Raw genomic sequence first — 18,017 nt, 5'->3', positions numbered from 1 at the left:
TGAGGCGGAAAGAAACTTCACCTAAAAGAAAAAATTTAGAGATAAGAACAGCGATATTTGTAGCTAAAATTGACCGCATTGCCATTCTCTGAGATTATGCCCGTTATCACACTCAGCTGCTGACGAAGCTCTTCACGTCTTCCAAACACAAGGGCGCGAGGCTGCCGATGTAACAGGGTAAATTTTGGGCCTTGCGGCGTGCGTCGTTAACCAATACATGTCGAAACTCCAGGCAACGAATTCCGTATGCGGGCAACGTCTCTACATGACGTCTGTCTCGCCCGTCCACCGCGCGATTTCAGATGACGAAGAACCCCAGGTGGCTTAAATCAATCAAGACCTTTGTACCACGACGCCTCTCATAGCCCGTACCACTCCGCGACTATACAGTCCATATACCATCCATCTAGATTCAGGCGTCCAGTGACATATGGCATGCATGAGAGTCATTTTCTAAACATGACCTACAATGATTGCCCGCAAAAGACAGTGCAGCAGAAGTAAAAAAACTAAAAATATTCCAAACTGCAGTAGCTGCATGATAGTATGGGGGTAAGCGGCTCCTTCGGCAATTATCCTCTGACACTTTGCGTGGATAGCAAGACTGTTCCCAGTTAGCTTCAGCAGCATGTTTATTTTTCTGCGAGGCACAATTCAGTTAGCACTTTTCGCTATTACAACATCGCATTCCTAGTTTAAATCAATTGCATCGAAATGTTTCCGCGCTCAGAAAACGCGCAGCTCTTTTGCCATGCCTCGTCAGAATGCATGGCCTCCAGAGCGGAGTAGAAGCGGGACGCCGATATTGCCACGTATCATTGTAGTGTCTGTTCGTTCACGCTCAAGGCTGCAGGAAATGGCTGTTATCATTTTTGTTCGTGACGCGAGAAGCGACCAGTCTAATCTCGATTGATCGCAGCCATGAAAGGCTGCATCTAGGTTTTTCCAGATTACTGTCGATGATCTTGTCCTGCTATCTGGAAGTTTCCTTGCCGGTTTTAAATTGAGCGATGCCGCGAGCGGCGGACATTCGTAGTTCGACGATTGACGAGCACGCTTGTCGCTTACGCCGCCACCGAGTGATTCAGTTCTTTTGCGGGCGCAAGTCAGCCCAAATAAAGAGCTTCGTTTGCAAGTCTTTCTGGTGTCTTCCTGACCGCTGGACTGCCGTCACTACAACGTGACAATATATTGCTCTGGCAGAGAAAACCGACGCGCTGTGTTGAAGAGTAAGGAAATGAGGAAGACCATGAAAATTTTATGCAGCAGGTTTATTTTCTATCAAACCTTACCGGCAGCACTAGCCCTTTTATGAAGTGCTGCATGTTTCTGCCTTAGTACGACAGAATATCTGTGACCTCCTGTGGAATGAACTTGGAAGTGGACCACACCGCTCACAACATTTATCCTGTTACATCGGCAGCCTGTGGGCCAAACTCGCAAGGCGCGCGAGCAGCGGCCGCTAAGCGCGCAATTTCGGTACCCCGCGATAAGAAAACTGTCTCGCGTTTCACGGGCGTGCGAGGCCGCATCCGATAGCAAAATGCGGGGACACGCCCCCTTCGAGAGCGCTGTCTACGCGGCGACCGGCCACAGGCGAAAAAGCAGTGAAAGCGAGCTGCGCACCGCCTGTCGTTAGCCGCCGTGAACATACCGTGAGCATTATCTCGCACCTGATGGCTATCGCTTCGCGGCGCTGACGGCAGTCAAAGCCACGCGCTCCGCCTTTCGTGTTAAGTCTGTGGGCGCCTGTACTACGTGTTGGAAAGCGAAAGCGTTGGTGGTTCACTGTTCATTGCGCAAATCATTGCACTGTTCAAGGCCGCAATGGAATCTAGGGACGAAGGGTGGCGCGATGCATTGACTGGGTGTGTTGCCTTTTACTGCTATAGCGCCAAGGCTCAGCAGAAAATCAGGCATCGTCGGCTTTGTGAGCGAAAAAATTCCCGGAGAAGCAAACGCAAGACATCGTGGAGCAGAAGACTAGGGCCTAGAAGTCCTCAAAGGCGATGATGACAAGAAACGCCGTGGATATTTCTTGAGGGTCCGAACAATCGTTTGCAATGAATTCACGTGTTCAGTATGTTTGTCAGCAAACCCATCGCTAACGCAGTATACTGCAAAAGTTATATCTTCAAAGAAATAAAGTGACCGTGCCGGCTGAAGCTGCAATCCTCGCTTGAAATAAAAGCAGGCAAGCTGACAACAGCGGCCCACATCTACAGTGCCAGCACTCCATCAGGTCTGTTAGAGGACGCAACCGCAGACCTATGTAACGCCATCAATAAACGTTTATTCCATCTATCTGTATCATTCGCGCCAATGTGGCGCACCTGCGTTGACCTTACCCTCGCAAAGATGCTGCGATGTAGGGTACCCCGAAGATACCTGAAGTCCATTGGCCATTGAGGCGCCCTACTGCGAAGCAGAGCCGATCCATGGCTCCGCCGCGATGTGACACGTGGCGCCATCTGGTGGAGGCATCGTGCTCAAAGAGCGCGCATCGCGCGTTCAATCCAGCGCCGGTTGGGAATGACGCCGCTCCAGACAGTGCCGGTGCCCATGCCGCACAGCGTGCTAGAGCGCGTCACTACGGTTCCCTGACTCGTCATGCCCACCAGAGTCCAGTTGGAAGACGGCGCCGGCTGGCTTAGCTGGCACACCAGAGGGCCTCCGCTGTCGCCCTGCGCGTTGTCCAAATGCGGAGAAGTCGAATGTACAGTGTCGATCACCCTTAGCGGGAACGCTTGAAGGCGTGGTTTTGCATCTCGCGCAGTGCTAGCTGCGTGCGCCTCGCTTGAACAGAGTGGCCATACAGTGTGACAGGGTACAGGGAAGGTCACAGCACGCTAGTTGCGCGATGCGCCTGTAGATGGCGCCATGCGATTCGCAGCTAGGGTGACTCGACACAGCTCTCCTTTGCAAAACAAACTGTATCGAAGCATCCTACGCAGCACCACGTGTTTCTAGTGCACCACCTATAGTTTCTAGACAGCAACATGGATAGGGAATAGAAATAAAAAAAATGTTATATATGCAATAGCTGGCACAGTAACAGCATGGTGGATACCTGCTACTGCAACTAGCAGTCCAAATATGGCGGTTCATGGACTGACAACTGCAAAGAAACAGACGAAAAGACATCCAGAAGTTGCAACAGAAGCTGCGACAAATGCGAAGTGTAATGCTATTGCATTCCACTCTTGAGGTGACGTGGGCGACCCATAGTTTTTGGTTAACTATAGTGCCTGTTTTGATGCCTGGTCGCAATGAGAGCTTTCGCTACACTCTGAACATGAATAAGTTTATATAGGAGTAAAAAGGGTGCAAGCTGTCCTCTACAGAATACCCTGCCCCTTCTGGGACAGGATACTGATATACTCTCCAAGCCCTAGTGTATAGATTTCCACCCCTAAAAATATGGAATACTTATGGTTGGCAAGAGAAACATATTCCTTCTTCAAAACATGAAACTCTAGCAGTTATGAAGATTGTGATCGAGCTATCAACTTCCTCTATTTGCTAACCTCAAAACCTCCGGTGCCGCGCTTAAAAAGCCTCCTTTCGTTGCTAACTGCATCCAAGTACTATGCTTTGCGGTGGAAATATGCCTGCGTTGCCGAGAGCAAGCATTCCATTTATTTAGTGACCGAAACCTAGCCCTGGACTTGGGCAGCATACACAGCCCCTAAAAGGGGCTAAAAGGACAGCTTACTCCCTTTTTACTACCATATATAGGCTAATTCGTGTGCTGGTATGATCCCCCAACAGCACAGCTAAAAGGGGCTAAAAGGACAGCTTACTCCCTTTTTACTCCCATATATAGGCTAATTCGTGTGCTGGTATGATCCCCCAACAACACAGCTAAAAAGGGCTAAAAGGACAGCTTACTCCCTTTTTACTCCCATATATAGACTAATTCGAGTGTAGACTGTGCTGGTAGGATCAACCCGAACAGCACAGCTAATCAGCCCAGTATTGGAAACGCATTGGCAAATGTCGGTCCTACAAAGGACCAGAGTGAAACCATTCATTTGCAGTATAGGGCCGATTACCTGTGCTGCTTTGGGAAAGAGATGTGCTGTGCAACCAGAGGGAACTCACGTTGCAGGGCCCGGACTCGTCCGACTCGTCCACAGCGCAGACCAAGTAGTCGTGCCCGATGTGCGGCTGAATACGGAGGATGCTGGAGCACGCATCGTCAAAGTTGCGCACCTTCAGCCGAACCTGTTTCAGCTCGAACGCGCTGCCAGTGCCTGCACGACCGTGCATGCGCAACGGCGGGGAAACGGTCAGCCTCACCGCAGTGACGTGCAACTCTGTGACGGCGACACTTGCGATGACTCACAAAGCTTCGATGGCACGTACGCGTCCTCGGACAGGGCACTTTAAAATGGCATAATTAAGCGTAATTGATTTCAACAGATAACTGCTACGTCAATTGCTGTATGTTAATTATTCAAAATCGTACTGCTGTTGTATATCCTATAATCCTATAGAGAAGCAATATAATTTAAACAGCTTCTAAGTAGGAGTGGAACCGCAGCTGTAGAGCAGTAGTAGTAGTAGTAGTAGCAGCAGTAGTAGAAGTAGTAGTAGAAGTAGTAGTAGTAGTAGTAGTAGTAGTAGTAGTAGTAGTAGTAGTAGTAGTAGCAGTAGTAGTAGTAGCAGTAGTAGTAGTAGTAGTAGTAGTAGTAGTAGCAGTAGTAGTAGCAGCAGTAGCAGTAGTAGTAGTAGTAGTAGTAGTAGTAGTAGTAGTAGTAGCAGTAGTAGCAGTAGCAGCAGTAGTAGAAGTAGTAGTGGTTTGGTTTGGTTTATGGGGTTTAACGTCCCAAAGCGACTAAGGCTATGAGAGACGCCGTAGTGGAGGGCTCCGGAAATTTCGACCACCTGGGGTTCTTTAACGTGCACTGACATCGCACAGTACACGGGCCTCGAATTTCTCCTCCAAAGAAATTCAGCCGCCGCGGCCGGGATCGAACCCGCGTCTTTCGGGCCAGCAGCCGAGCACCATAGCCACTGAGCCACCGCGGCGGCAGAAGTAGTAGTAGTAGTGGCAGTAGTAGTAGTAGGAGTAGTAGTAGTAGTAGTAGCAGCATTAGTAGTAGTAGTAGTAGTAGTAGTAGTAGTAGTAGCAGCAGTAGCAGCAGGAGCAGCAGTAGTAGAAGTAGTAGTAGTAGTGGCAGTAGTAGTAGCAGTAGTCGTACTAATTAAAGCTCCTTTTCTTTGGCATGCAGATGGCGAGTATCTTGCACCGTGACGTAAGTGAAGGGATAAAGGCATTGCAAAGAGAATGAGAGAAGAGCCCCTACAGTCTTTGTAAAAAATGTGCAGCCCATCGATTCTGATCCGCCTCCATTTCGAAGCATAAGGCTTCCACGGGTTCTAAAGAGATCCACTATGCATCTTGGGAGCAGAACCTTCGAACTATATACTTGTAACAAAGGCTGTACTACCTAACATGCGGAAGGAAGGAAAGACTCTGAAACTGCAAAATCAGTTCGCTCTAAAAACATTCTCACTTGGCTGCTGAGCTACAAACCGATACTATCTGGGGAATTTTTACATTGTCGACGCGTACTACAGGTTTGGTTTTGGAAACTAACACCGAGTCGCTTCGCTTCGTAATTGCGATACCCACCGCGCGTGGCGCCCCAGCCCGTGGCGTAGCAGGTGGTGTTCACGGGCAGCGTCTGTCCGACACCGGGAAGGCACACCGGTCGCACGTGATCAGTGAAGTTCACCGGAAATGACAGCTTGAGCACGGCCACATCGTGCGTCATGTCGTAGTTGACGAAGCTCTGCGCGGAACAAAACCGTGACGTGAGGAGAGCCGTCCGGACCAAGGATTACTAAACGCGGCAATTAATAAAGTTAGAAAGAATCACGGCTTTTTCAACCCCAAAAATAAAACACTGTCAAGGAGAGGAGGAGGGCGTAGCCCAGAGCTGGTACAGTGAATCTTCAGGCGCAGGTCATCGCTATATAGCGAATTTCCTCATGAATCGGTTGAGCCTGACCTAAATGAGCGGCTTGATAAGTCGCGAGATGGTGCTGCAGCGGATAGACTCCTGAAGCGGAGCGGGCATCGCACCGTCAAAACCAACCTACCCCCCCCCCCCCCCCCCCCCTCAATCCTGACAACCTGCTACAACGCAGGCAAGCTAAAAAAATGTGAACTCGGAGGCGTGCGAATATTTGAAATTTTCTATAAGTGAATCGAATATCCTCGTGTTGGATCAGCCCAAACGAATCAAATAGTGCAAGCTCAGAACTATCAGATTTTCAGAATGTTTTCCAATGTTTTTCGATAATTGGCAAGAAGTTCGAATAAGGCGTGCCGTTGAATTTCGTTATACCCGAGATGGCCATATTTAAGTTCGATATATCCGAGGTTAGCGCTCTAAAGTTCGTTATATCTGAGGTGGCATATTAAGGTTCGTTATATCCTATGTAGTGTACCAAGTTCGTTCGTAGTCAAGTGAGAAGGTTGCCACCTGCCTACCGTGGCAGGTGGACAACCTGCCACTAGCTACTGACAGACGGCGGTCGCCATTTCCGCTTCCACAGACCGTTCTAATGCTAACGCATGAAAAAGTAAAGTATTATTCGCACACCTCGCACTTGCCGGGCCAGTAAGTGACTTTATGGCAAAAAGAGAAAAAAAAGCATAAAAATCTACAAATAGAACGCAGGTCGGGTGGCCAATTTCATGTGTTCTGAGCTAGTCGGTTGCTTTTGCGCCAGCGCCCGACTGTCAAAAAAGCAGCTCTGGCTGCAGTTAGCCGCTCACAGACTTTACAGAATGCATTTTCAACGCTTCCACACGACACCAAAGAAGCAGCAGCAGTCCTTTTCTAGTCGTTTTTGGTCTTAGAGCTGTGAACATTATAGAGGGCACTTCCGTCGTAAAAATCCGGGAACCGACTCACGCTGGGCTTTGCGTAGGCAGCGAGGGTTCTGATCTGGACACCGGTGTCGTTGCCGAAAAGGCTGTGGCTGCCCAGTTTCACCACAACGTCGGACGGCTGCATCCTGCGCAACAATGCAGAGAAAAAAACAGATACAATTTAAAAGGCAAATCAAAAATTGATAGTTCGATTACCACTGTGTAACGCTAGTTTCAGCGGCAGGCGTTAATTATTTATATTTTACGATATGATGGGGTAGACAATATGAGGGCGATTTCGTGTATGTATAGTTCTAGAGCGCTTATATTTAGTTTTCCTCGCATACTCATTTTTTAGCAACCCAGCCTCTGAGTTCTTCCCGTGACAGTCAATTTCCGAATGGGCATTACGCCGCCCTCGCCGTAATCTCCCAAGCCACCCGCCTTTTTCCACCTTCTATCTTCCCTCTCCTCCTCCTGCCTAAATGAGGAGAGGAGAATTTTCTTCTCTCCAGTTTGCCGCCTGGTGACTGCGGAAGCTAGCCGCCATCTGCCATGGTTCGTAGGTGGCAACGTGCATTTGATTAATTTAAATTAAATTCAAATATTTCAGTTAAATCAATAATTCACTAAAGAATTAGGGTCTTAAGGCTGACGCTGTAGATTTTAAGGCAGAATGCATGGCTGTAGGGCTAAACCAAAGTTATGACAGCTTTAGCTGTACAAGTCACAGACGATCAGTGCTATTCATGCGGTGGAGTAATGCATTACTATTAGTGTTCCCTCTGACGGTGGCGGATGTGATCCAGTCCATCAACCACTGTGACACACCCTACCCCGGCCGTCTTCACTCGCCCGACCCAATCCATCAGTCACAGTGTGCCCCGCTGTAACCCATCGCCTCTCTCCACATCTTTGTACTCTGATTGGCGGCCGTGTTTTCCCTCTCGCCGCTCTTTGCCTCCCACCGACTCACACTCTCTCCTTTCCTCTCTCTTTCCATCTCTGCGCTTCACCTCCTCACACTGAGGCTTCACACGTCGCCGCCAACGCCGGACACTTTTTGCGCCAATGGGGGGTCGAATGCTAACGCATTAAAAACATACGCGCGCCCTTCCGGTTGAACTCTGACAGGTTAATATGCAAAATGAATATGTCACCTTCGAGACTGCGCGCGTGCAGAAGCACAATTCCCTTACTTCATGAAGCAGTGGGCGGCCGTGATGACCAGTTCGTTGCTGATCAGGGATCCACCGCAGAAATGTGCAGCTGGGTGGATGTTCTTCCTCTGGATGCTAACCTGCATCGGAGCGAGGGCAGCACGGAGAAAATATGCTCCCAGAAAGTGCTTCAGACAACCCCCCCCCTCCCTCCCAATATACTTCGCGTTATCATGCGCCAAGGTAGCACATACGCTGACAATGCAGCACTGGTTTGGTTGGTTTATTGGGGTTTAACGACCCAAAGCAACTCAGGCTATGAGAGACGCCGTAGTGGAGGGCTCCAGAAATTTCGACCACCTGGGGTTCTTTAACGTGCACTGACATCGCACAGTACACAGGCCTCTAGAATTTCGCCTTCATCGAAATTCAGCCGCCGCGGCAGGGATCGAACCTGCGTCTTTCGGGTCAGCAGCCGAGCACCGTAACCACTGAGCCACTGCGGCGGGGCAATGCAGCACTGCAATCACGTTCAAAGGCGATAAGTACTCTTGAGCGTTTGATTGCTCCACACTTATAAGTCAGTCTAATGTTTATGGGAAGCACGATCCATCAGAGACTTGCCAAAACAGCACGAACGTGTTCGCCTGGGCGCATCTTACCCGATGCGGCCGGATCTCTCCTGATCCTCCTCCCTTAACTGAGGGTATAGGACAGGGGAGGTCTGGATGAGGTAGTCTCATTCTGTTGGACATTAATGGTTTTTCACTCACTCACTCACTCGCTGTCGCTTGCCGTCATGAGCGAGATTGATGATTAAGCGCGGCTCTACAACAACCTGCCTTCGAACGAAAGAGAAGTCTATGCGGGGTCAGATCTGAGAGGCTATGCACCCTGGCCAATCCCCCGCCGTAGGTATTTGCCTTTAAACCTGAGGACATCATCATCATTGTCACCATCCATTTAAAAGTGATCCATTTAAAACGCAGAATTAAAAGGTTAAGGCAATCTAATAAATTACGCCCAGTTCCAGACTACCACAACAAAGTGAATTCATTAAACAGACAAATAAAGGAACAAACAGCAGCAGCCAAACAACGCTTTTGCAGTACAACGCTGAGCAATTTTATCAAAGATTCGCCCCAGAAATTCTGGCGTTATATTAGCCACAAAGATAACCCCCGAGAACCGTTGTCACCGACGGAAGGAAGCAAGCAAGCTGAAACGTTCAATGTCTTCTTCCATTCCGTATTTACTCCTGATAATGGCACGATGCAAGATTACAGGCCAGAAACATTGCAGCAAAACGATGCATTAGGTGCACCAGTCATAACTGAAGCAGGAGTGTTCTCGCTGCTGTTAAATTTAGATGACAAAAAGTGCAGTGGCCCAGATGGTATCCCTAATTGCTTTCTTAAACGTTATGCGGAGCCTATAAGCAAATATTTATGTCTAATCTACAATAAATCCATCAGTGAACAATGCCTCCCAGCGGATTGGAAAATTGCAAAAATAGTGCCTATCTTCAAGTCCGGAGATATTTCTTGCCAGTCAAATTATAGGCCCATTTCTCTGACGTGTACTTGCTGCAAAATTTTAGAACATATCATTTTAAAATTTATTACGCAGTTTGTCGAAGAAAATAACATTCTTCACCCTCACCAGCATGGCTTCAGAAGAGGTCTGTCTATTGTCACCCAACTTGTTGAGATTCTACATGATTTCGCTAAAGCAATTAATGACCAAACACAAAGAGACGTAATTTACCTGGACTTTTCGAAAGCCTTTGACCGTGTCTGCCATGCAAAATTGCTTCTTAAGCTCAAATATATTCTAGGGGATGGGCCAGTTGTGCAATGGATCCGCTGCTACTTATCTGACCGCCGCCAGTTTGTTCAGTTCGGCGCCCATACTTCCGGAACAATGCCAGTCCTCTCGGGTGTACCACAGGGCTCCGTTTTAGCGCCTATCCTGTTCCCCTTGTTTGTGAACGACATAGCTAGTCAGGTGGATTCCAAGATAAGACTATTCGCAGATGACTGCGTCCTGTATAGAGAAGTTCTGAACCGGCAAGACCAAATTGCTCTCAACAAGGATTTTGGTTTGATAGCCCAATGGTGCACGGACTGGCAAATGGCCATAAACCTTAGCAAAACAGTGTCAATGTCTATAACAAAAAAGAAATCTAAGCTTTGTTTTTCGTACGGATGTAACAGTACGATCCTCAAAACAGTCACTGAGTATAAGTACTTGGCCGTCGTGGTCTCATCAGATATGGGTTGGTCAGCTCATGTAGATTATGTGGCAAACAAAGCGATGCGGAAGTTAATGTATCTAAAACGGGCCCTGCGGTACTCTACGAGGGAAGCCAAACTTTTGGCTTATGTGATGTGTATTCGCCCGATCTTGGAATATGCGAACGTGGCATGGTTTCCGTTTGCCCAAAATCAAATATCTACGCTCGAAGCTGTCCAGCGGAAGGCCGCACGTTTTATCTGCAACAGATACCAGCGCACCGACTCACCCACGCAGATGCTGACCGAGATTGGGCTTCATACACTAACCAGCCGTGCGCTGCTACAACGTCTGAAATTTTTGTACCTTATCTTGCATAACATGATTAAAGTAAATCCTGATACCTACATTTCTTTCAATACTTGCAGAGAAACCCGTCATAAGCATCAATTCACACTCCAAGAATATTTTTGTGCCAATAATACCTTCAGTTTTTCGTTTTTCCCGCGAGCTGTGCGTGAGTGGAATTCTTTAGATCAGAGTGTGGTCTCGCAGTCTTCAATTGACAAATTTGTTGAACTTGCTAGCATTTCTGTACTGTCAACAACGCGGATGTGATGTCATCACTTATGTGTCTTCGTTTTGCTTTTTATGTATAAATGTAAATCTGTGATAACGTCAGTGCATGAATGACGGTATCCTAAGTGTTTTTTTTTATGTGCTTGCCTCTTTTTTGTTGCAGTGTCTTCGCATACTCTTGTGAACAAACGTGTGTATGGTTCTATGAGCAAATGTATACGGGCACTTAATCCACTCCTGTAAAAATCCCTAAAAGGATTGACAGTATCTCCAAATAAATAAAAAAATCTGAGAGGCAGCAAGCGGCGTCGACTCTGGGGGAACTGGAAGACTGCGTCGAAAGTATACAGTCCAAAAGGGTTTGCTTCGGGGCCGGGCTATGTGGTCCGTTATGCATATCCAGCTTTGCAAGTTTCTTGAAGGTTACAGAAGCTATCGTCTTCAGCCTTCTTGAAGTTAGCCCTTGGGGCTCTTGTAGCACGGATGCTACAGGAGTCCCAAGATGTTTGCTTAGAGGCCATGCCATTGGGCTATTTACTTTTGACAAAGACTGTACTACCGGGTATCAGCTCCCCTTGTCACCTGCCAACGGCAATAGCTGGCGTCCTTGTAAGCGTACCTGCCACGGCCAGCTGTGCGGCACTGCCTCTTCGCCTCCGACGACACGGTCCGACATATCGACGGACGGCTCCACGGCGGGGGTGCCACACGTCGTGTTGGTCACCAAATGCTGGGACCAGAGGTCGACGCCTGCGGAATAGCACGCGGTCAGCCTCTCGTAAGCTGAAGAGTCCTTTCATCATGCCACTTCCAGCCTGACATCGGCCGTCACGGCACTTGCCGGTTGAAGGCTCAAAATTATATGCCCGCGATATGAAGCTACGGTAGTTATGTAAAATACGGAAACAAAGACTGGATATCTATTCTTTGCGCTCTTAAAAACTGAAGACATAATGAACTAACCGGATGAAGGCTACCTTTTCACGAGGGCTCTCGGCAATTTTCATGTCAGTGGACTCATTAACAGTCAACAGAAATGGTTTGGTTTATTGGGGTTTAACGTCCCAAAGTGACTCAGGCTGTGAGAGACGCCGTAGTGAAGGGCTCCGGAAATTTCGACCACCTGGGGTTCTCTAACGTGCACTGACATCGCACAGTACACAGACCTCTAGAATTTCGCCTCCATCGAAGTTCGACCGCCGCGGCCGGGATTGAACCCGCGTCTTTCGGGTCAGCAGCCCAGCACCATAACCATTGAGCCCCCGCGGGGGCTAGCCACCGCGTAAGTGCGAGCACCTCCAGACATGTCGGGCACCTGCGGCTGTTCTTCAAATTGAAGGCACGCACCTTCGATCGCCAGTACCAGCTAGGAATGTGCTCTTATGGCCCAGCTTTGGCTGTGCTCTATTGGAGCTCGCCACTACAGGGACTCGAAGTGAAGCGGCGCTTACTGCAGAATCTCTCGTCCGAACCGTCCGGGCAGTCGAACTGTCCATCGCACACCTGGTTCCTCGGAATGCAGTCATCTGTGCCGCACTGGAACCTCATGGTGCCGCTACACAGATCTGCGCATGGAAGCAAAACGAAGCATGACCGCATTTGACACTCAGCGAACCATAGACCGAAGCGAACCCCAAACCACACAAGAAGGCTTCGGAAGGTTAGAACAAATTACGGTAAACAGGCACTGACCTACCAAACAATCAATTCTAAGTAAACATGAAGGCACAATAAACTGAACAGATAGCCCTGCTAAATTAAAAAGAATATATTGGACCTTTCATGTGACAGCCACATGCGTTATGTAGATTGCTCTATATTGTTTTTATTAGCAGCATTTTCCTTCTGATTTACTGTTTTCTGCTTTATGCGCAGTGTGTGCTGCTGCATCAGTGCTCACTGAATACCTGTAACGCGTTAAAATTGTTACGAAGTTTGTCTAGGCATATGATTTTTTTGTCAACCGTGTATATGTGTAGTATTGCTTGTTTTCTCTTCCTGGTATATTGTAACTTTATTTTGTTGAATGTTGAATGGAAAACTGAAATTTCTATGTCGAGTGCACCTTTTTTTTCGCTTTACGAACAAACAATAAATACTTTTCAAACTTCAAAAAAAAAAAACGGGGGCAGAGACCTCGTCAGGCTGTATTAGCCTTTATTCTCTGCCTCCGCAGGAAATGCCCTGAAATAAAACATTTTTTATTTGATTTGAACCAGTACCTCTGCGCTAGCTCTAAGGCTATTTTACACTACAGGAATCAGCATCTCAAAGCGCTTAATAAGCGGATTTGAAAAGTGGATTCATCGTTGCTCGCCTGCATCCTGGACCTTAGAGCCCATTTTGCATTCAAGCGAAAACGCCCGCGATTTTTACCGCCGAGCTGCAAAAGCCTGTTTCGAGCACTCGCGATGGCTCGAGCGGCCGGAGAGACTAGGTTCCAACAAGTTGGTGATTTTTTGCCTCGTTGCTCAGTCGCTCATTTTCCTCAGTAGCTTGTATGCGAAACATATTTTACGTGGAGTGTTACGAAGTACCAGGTTACCTAGTATGGCTACCTAGACCAGGTTACGAAGTACGAGGTTACTTAGTATGGCTACCTAGACGAGGTTACGAAGTACCAGGTTACTTAGTATGGCTACCTAGATCAGGTTACGCAGACCAGTTTACGCAGTAGGACTACGTAGGCCACGTTACGAGTACGTGTACAGTATGCATGCAAGCGTGGCTGCCTAATAGAGGGCCAAAAACTCTCCTACCTGACCTGTAGCTTTGCTCAAGCGCCAGAGTTGTCCGTGGAACAATACGAGGCTGTCGGTGCTTGTGACGTGGTTCTTACGTCAGAAACTGAGCTCGCAAATGCTCAAGTACGAACGCGGTTAGAGGATTTATACCTTCGTCGCTCACAATTTAGGCAGTTCTCCTAACCGTGACTAATTAAAAGTGGTTGGAGCGCTTGCAGCCATCCACCGTGCCAACCCATCAGTTGAAAGGAAGAAAGCGTCGAGTATGCTGCACCCACCGGAGTCGTTGGTGGCGGTGAAACGAAGCCTGAACCCACGGCTACTCTTCATCTTGTCGGTGACGAAGAAGATGGTTACATTTTCAAAGATGCTAAGGTACGGCTTGGGCAGCACGTCGGAGCACAAGGTCCTCACAGTCAACTGAAAGAAAAAAAAAGATAGCACGTTTTTTGCCGCCCTCGCGATTCAGTCTGCGCATGCGCGCGAAAGGAAAAAAAAAAAGAGGGACTCACCCTGGCCTCCCTGATTACGACGATATCGGCGCTGCACTGGGCACTCGTCTCTAAATCGAAGTCGGTGAAGTCCAGGCGGATCCTCTGCGGGAAGAACGAACAGGAGCCACACACTTCAAAAGAACCGTCTCTTCTAGCCACCCTTGTGTCACAGACATTTAATTCGCGTTATTACCTTTACTAACTTTACGTACCCTGAATGTATACGTTCAACAGTGGTCTTTCCTTGTTCACTGTTATTTCCGCTCTTCTTTTACAGCTGTTTTACAGACTGTCTTTTCTTACAACGTTCTAATTAAAGTGTGTTACCGGCGGCGATAACAACTTTCTACTACTCTTCTGGTTTGGTGTGAAAGCACTATTCCGATGTGTCAACCCAAGATCTTGCGATGTTTGTATGCTTGAGGTGTTTGTGGGTTTATGCCAAGTGAAATAAATCAAATAAACACGCAACCGGAATTCGAACCCGCGGAGGGGCGAACAGTTCAGCTTCGCTGGCCACTATGCGAGAGCACTGGGCTATCGCCGCAGGAGAACACACCTCGCGTTACACTGCAACAAACTCTCGCGCTGTGCATTACACATAACCTCCTTCTTCAACCAATAATACAATCAAACTAATATTCCCGCTTTGAGCTATGTGGCGCTAGCGACAGAGAGATGTGCGCTGCATGCGTTGGCGCGGACAACTGTGTGGCGGCAGAAACACGGCACTAGAGCAATACGCGTTGGCATTGACAACACTGCTGCAGAAACGTAGCACTGGAGCATAGGACAATGGCCTACATTTTGTAAATTGGCATTGACGATCAAAAAAATTGGCAGTGGCTCATCTCGGCTATGCCAGAATATATGAAGCGAAAGCGAGCGCAACGACGAGGCAAGCGGTGTGACGTCACACCAAACGGCGGCAGCGGCTCCGGGGCGAGGCGCGCGGTGTGACGTCACGCCAGATGGCGCGGCGAGCGCGTGGCGTCCGCCAGCTTCGGCGATTGCTAGGCAACGGCTCAAGGTCGGTCTCTGTGCCTCCTCGGAGCACCGCCACAGCAAAATCGCAAGTTCGTGGCCAATCTAGCTTTCGCTACAAAAGTGGAAGACGCGCATAACTGACTCCCTGGGTCGATGGACACCTCAATCGCGCTTACAGGTACGTAGGTGCTGTACGCCTGCAAAAAAACTGTGCTGTTGCACAATACTTCGTGGTTAGCAATGCTAAACCGCCGGCCATTTTTTAAAAATCAGTATTACGGGCTCACTGCCAGCTATCTGCACACGCGAATCTCTGCTTTAAAGCTGAGATCTGGGCGAGTTGATTTGGATTTGTTAAGTCAGAGCTCAAGAAATACGATAAGCAGACGAAAAAGGACGAATGTTCTCTGCAGTGCTTATCTGTGGTCCTTATCTGCAAAGGTGGGGACTACTCACATCGTACCCCGTCGGTGCTTGGATCGTAACCGCGCCCCTGAATCCGTGGGGCGTCCTCTGGCCCTTTGAGAATCCCGGACTCTCCACCACACCGGAGACGACGTCGCCAATCAGCAGGTTTACTCCATCGCGAAGCGAGACTGCCGCAGGGCGCTGGGCTTTGGAGCAAGCCAGAACTGCGGAAGATACCACGAATCGGCCGCGATTTGGCTTCCGCCAAAACAGATTCGATCTTATCGGTGCCCAACCGGTGTATCTTACCGGTGGTACTCACCTCTGGGACAGAAACGTGAATGCTAACGAAAAAGGTTGTTTAAGTTAAGGACAACGTAGTGAGCTATGGAAAGGAAAATCACAGGTGTAACGTTAAGAGACAGGAGGAGGGCAGGATGGGTCAGGGAACAAACATGGATTCATGGCATCCTAGTCGAAATTAAGAGGAAGAAATGGGCTTGGGCAGGGCATGTAATGCGAAGGCAAGATAACCGCCCGCGCGCTGGTGCATAAGGGTAAAGGGGGGGATTCCAAGAGAATGTAAGCGTAGCAGGGGACGGCAGAAAGTTAGGTGGGCAAATGGGATTAAGAAGTTTGCGGGGATACGGTGGCCGCAGCTGGCAAAGGACCGGGTTAATCGGAGAGATATGGAGGAGACTTCTGAACTGCAGTGGTCGTGGTCAGGCTGATGATGATGAAGTAGGTCGACGAGAGAGCTATATACACCTCCTGGGTCGCATGACGACCGACGGGGCAAAAGGTGAGCCGGTTCGGTACTGCATCGCTCTAAGTTAACAGCGCACAAGACGTCTGACAAGAATGAGGGAAATATATACAGGAAGTAGCGGTAACTTTGAGGTGAAGGTTTTATTAGCGGCGTTTCGCTCCTATAGTTCCGATATTAGACTATACAGATTTTCGCTCTTGTCCATTGTGTTAGGGCTGTTAGCTTACCACGATGCAATTACAAATCGGCTCGCCGTTTCCCCTTCTGTCGGCATGCTATTAGCGTAGTATAAAGGAGTTTTTTTTTTCTCAGAGAGTAGAGATAGGCGTCATGCAGCCGGTGGACGCACAGCTCGCAGTCTCGGCATTTAGCAGTAGCGGTCTTGGCATTTAGCAGTATTCTGAATACAGATTCCGTTGCAGCTTACTATAAGCTGAGCAACGAACAGAATCGGCTTCAGACAAATGCGAAGCCAATATTCTGCGTACACTTGATAGCGTCTTTCATGTCGTCTATCTAAAGATCCCGTTACTTCGGCCGCTGATCGCAAGGTCGCGGGTTCAATTCCGGCCACGCCGGCCGTATTTCTATGGAGGCGAAATACGATAAATGCCGTGTACTGTACGATGTCAGCGCCCGTTTGAAGAGCCCCAGGTGGCAGCGGCGTAGTCAGCATTATTTTTCAAGAGATGTTATACACCGCCGGTAAAAAAAAAAAGCTTAGTGTCGCCATCTGGTTTTTAGAAGAGGAACCATTTTCGCCAACAAACCAACACTCTTCTTAGTTTCGTTTTTACATCTTGCTATATCGAATCGATGTGTCAACAGCAAGGGCGGAAAAAAGGCTGAAAAGAGCGGGGATGCAGGGCTCGGAAAATTTCGGGGGGTGTTCTTACACCGACACCAACATTCTGAGGCAACATTCTTAGGCAACATTCTGTGGCAACCTATTCCAGTCGTACACATTCTTAGGGAAATAGGAATATTTAAATTAATCCGTACAAGCCAGGTATTCCTGTAAAATTTTTCCGTGGTTAAAGCGTGTGTTAGCTCGTGATACAGTGGTAAGGTAAAGAGTCTTGTTTATCTGCGCCTTATTATTGTACAGGCGTCTGGATTCTGTGCGTCTGGATTGGAGGGTCTGAAGGTCCAAGAGATTAACCATCCGTGTTACGCTATCTGTTCGTCTGTAATGGTTGCAAATAAAACGGGCAGCCATTCTCTGCACATTTTCAAGCTTGTCTATACTTGTTTTGGTGTAGGGGTCCCATATGCATGACGCATACTCCAAGTTCAGTTCAGTTAGTTCAGTTGCGAAGTTTATGTAAATATTCGTAGGCTCTAATCAAACTATACTGTTTATACAATTGCCGAAAGCCTGCTGACATTTAGAACATGGGATAGACATACTTTTAGGTCGGCAAAGTGAGAGGAAACGGACTAACACTTACCGGCAGCCAAAACGAAGCCGAGAACTAAGTGTCGCATGGCTATGTGTTCGCCGCGCCTTGACTGGTGACTGCAGCCGTGATCGATTGTCCGGCATTTTATACGTTGACTCCAGGTCTATCGGGAACAGAGACATCGCTATCTCTATCAGAGAATACTGCGTAGGCCCAAGCCTGGGGTCACGCCCTACTTTTGTCCATTCAGAAGTCACTGACGGAAGTGACACGGTGGTACGGTGGAAATGACAGGCTTCGCGGGTGAGTGCGGGTTGTGACGCAATGTACCAGCTTTTTTCACGGTCTT

General features: G+C 48.4%; 1 protein-coding gene across 1 annotated transcript; it reads right to left on the bottom strand.

Annotated features, from left to right (window-relative positions):
- Window positions 1-2,414: 2,414 nt before the first annotated feature.
- Window positions 2,415-17,753, bottom strand: LOC149366016 (chymotrypsinogen A-like). Its single transcript, XM_089569525.1, has 11 exons — window positions 17,717-17,753; window positions 15,545-15,720; window positions 14,120-14,203; window positions 13,886-14,027; window positions 12,315-12,428; window positions 11,483-11,613; window positions 8,089-8,189; window positions 6,933-7,035; window positions 5,642-5,801; window positions 4,105-4,256; window positions 2,415-2,684 (listed from the first exon to the last, which is right to left on the bottom strand). The coding sequence occupies exons 1-11, from the start codon at window positions 17,751-17,753 to the stop codon at window positions 2,490-2,492; spliced, it is 1,395 nt and encodes a 464-aa protein (XP_089425651.1). The 3' UTR covers window positions 2,415-2,489.
- Between the last annotated feature and the right edge of the window lie 264 nt (window positions 17,754-18,017).

Source organism: Amblyomma mixtum, chromosome 1, assembly GCF_055824585.1.
Source record: "Amblyomma mixtum isolate Tamu chromosome 1, ASM5582458v1, whole genome shotgun sequence".
NCBI classification, from domain to species: domain Eukaryota; kingdom Metazoa; phylum Arthropoda; class Arachnida; order Ixodida; family Ixodidae; genus Amblyomma; species Amblyomma mixtum.
This window is presented reverse-complemented; position numbering and strand designations above follow the sequence as displayed.

Excerpts from the sequence above, each read along its gene's own strand:
- LOC149366016 (XM_089569525.1), bottom strand. The coding sequence starts at position 17,753 with ATGCGACACTTAGTTCTCGGCTTCGTTTTGGCTGCCG. Across the intron at positions 11,614-12,314 it reads TTCGGACGAGAGATTCTGCA|GCGTCGACCTCTGGTCCCAG; the intron begins GTAAGCGCCGCT and ends GCTATTCCGCAG. Across the intron at positions 5,802-6,932 it reads CTGCCTACGCAAAGCCCAGC|AGCTTCGTCAACTACGACAT; the intron begins GTGAGTCGGTTC and ends TGTTCCGCGCAG.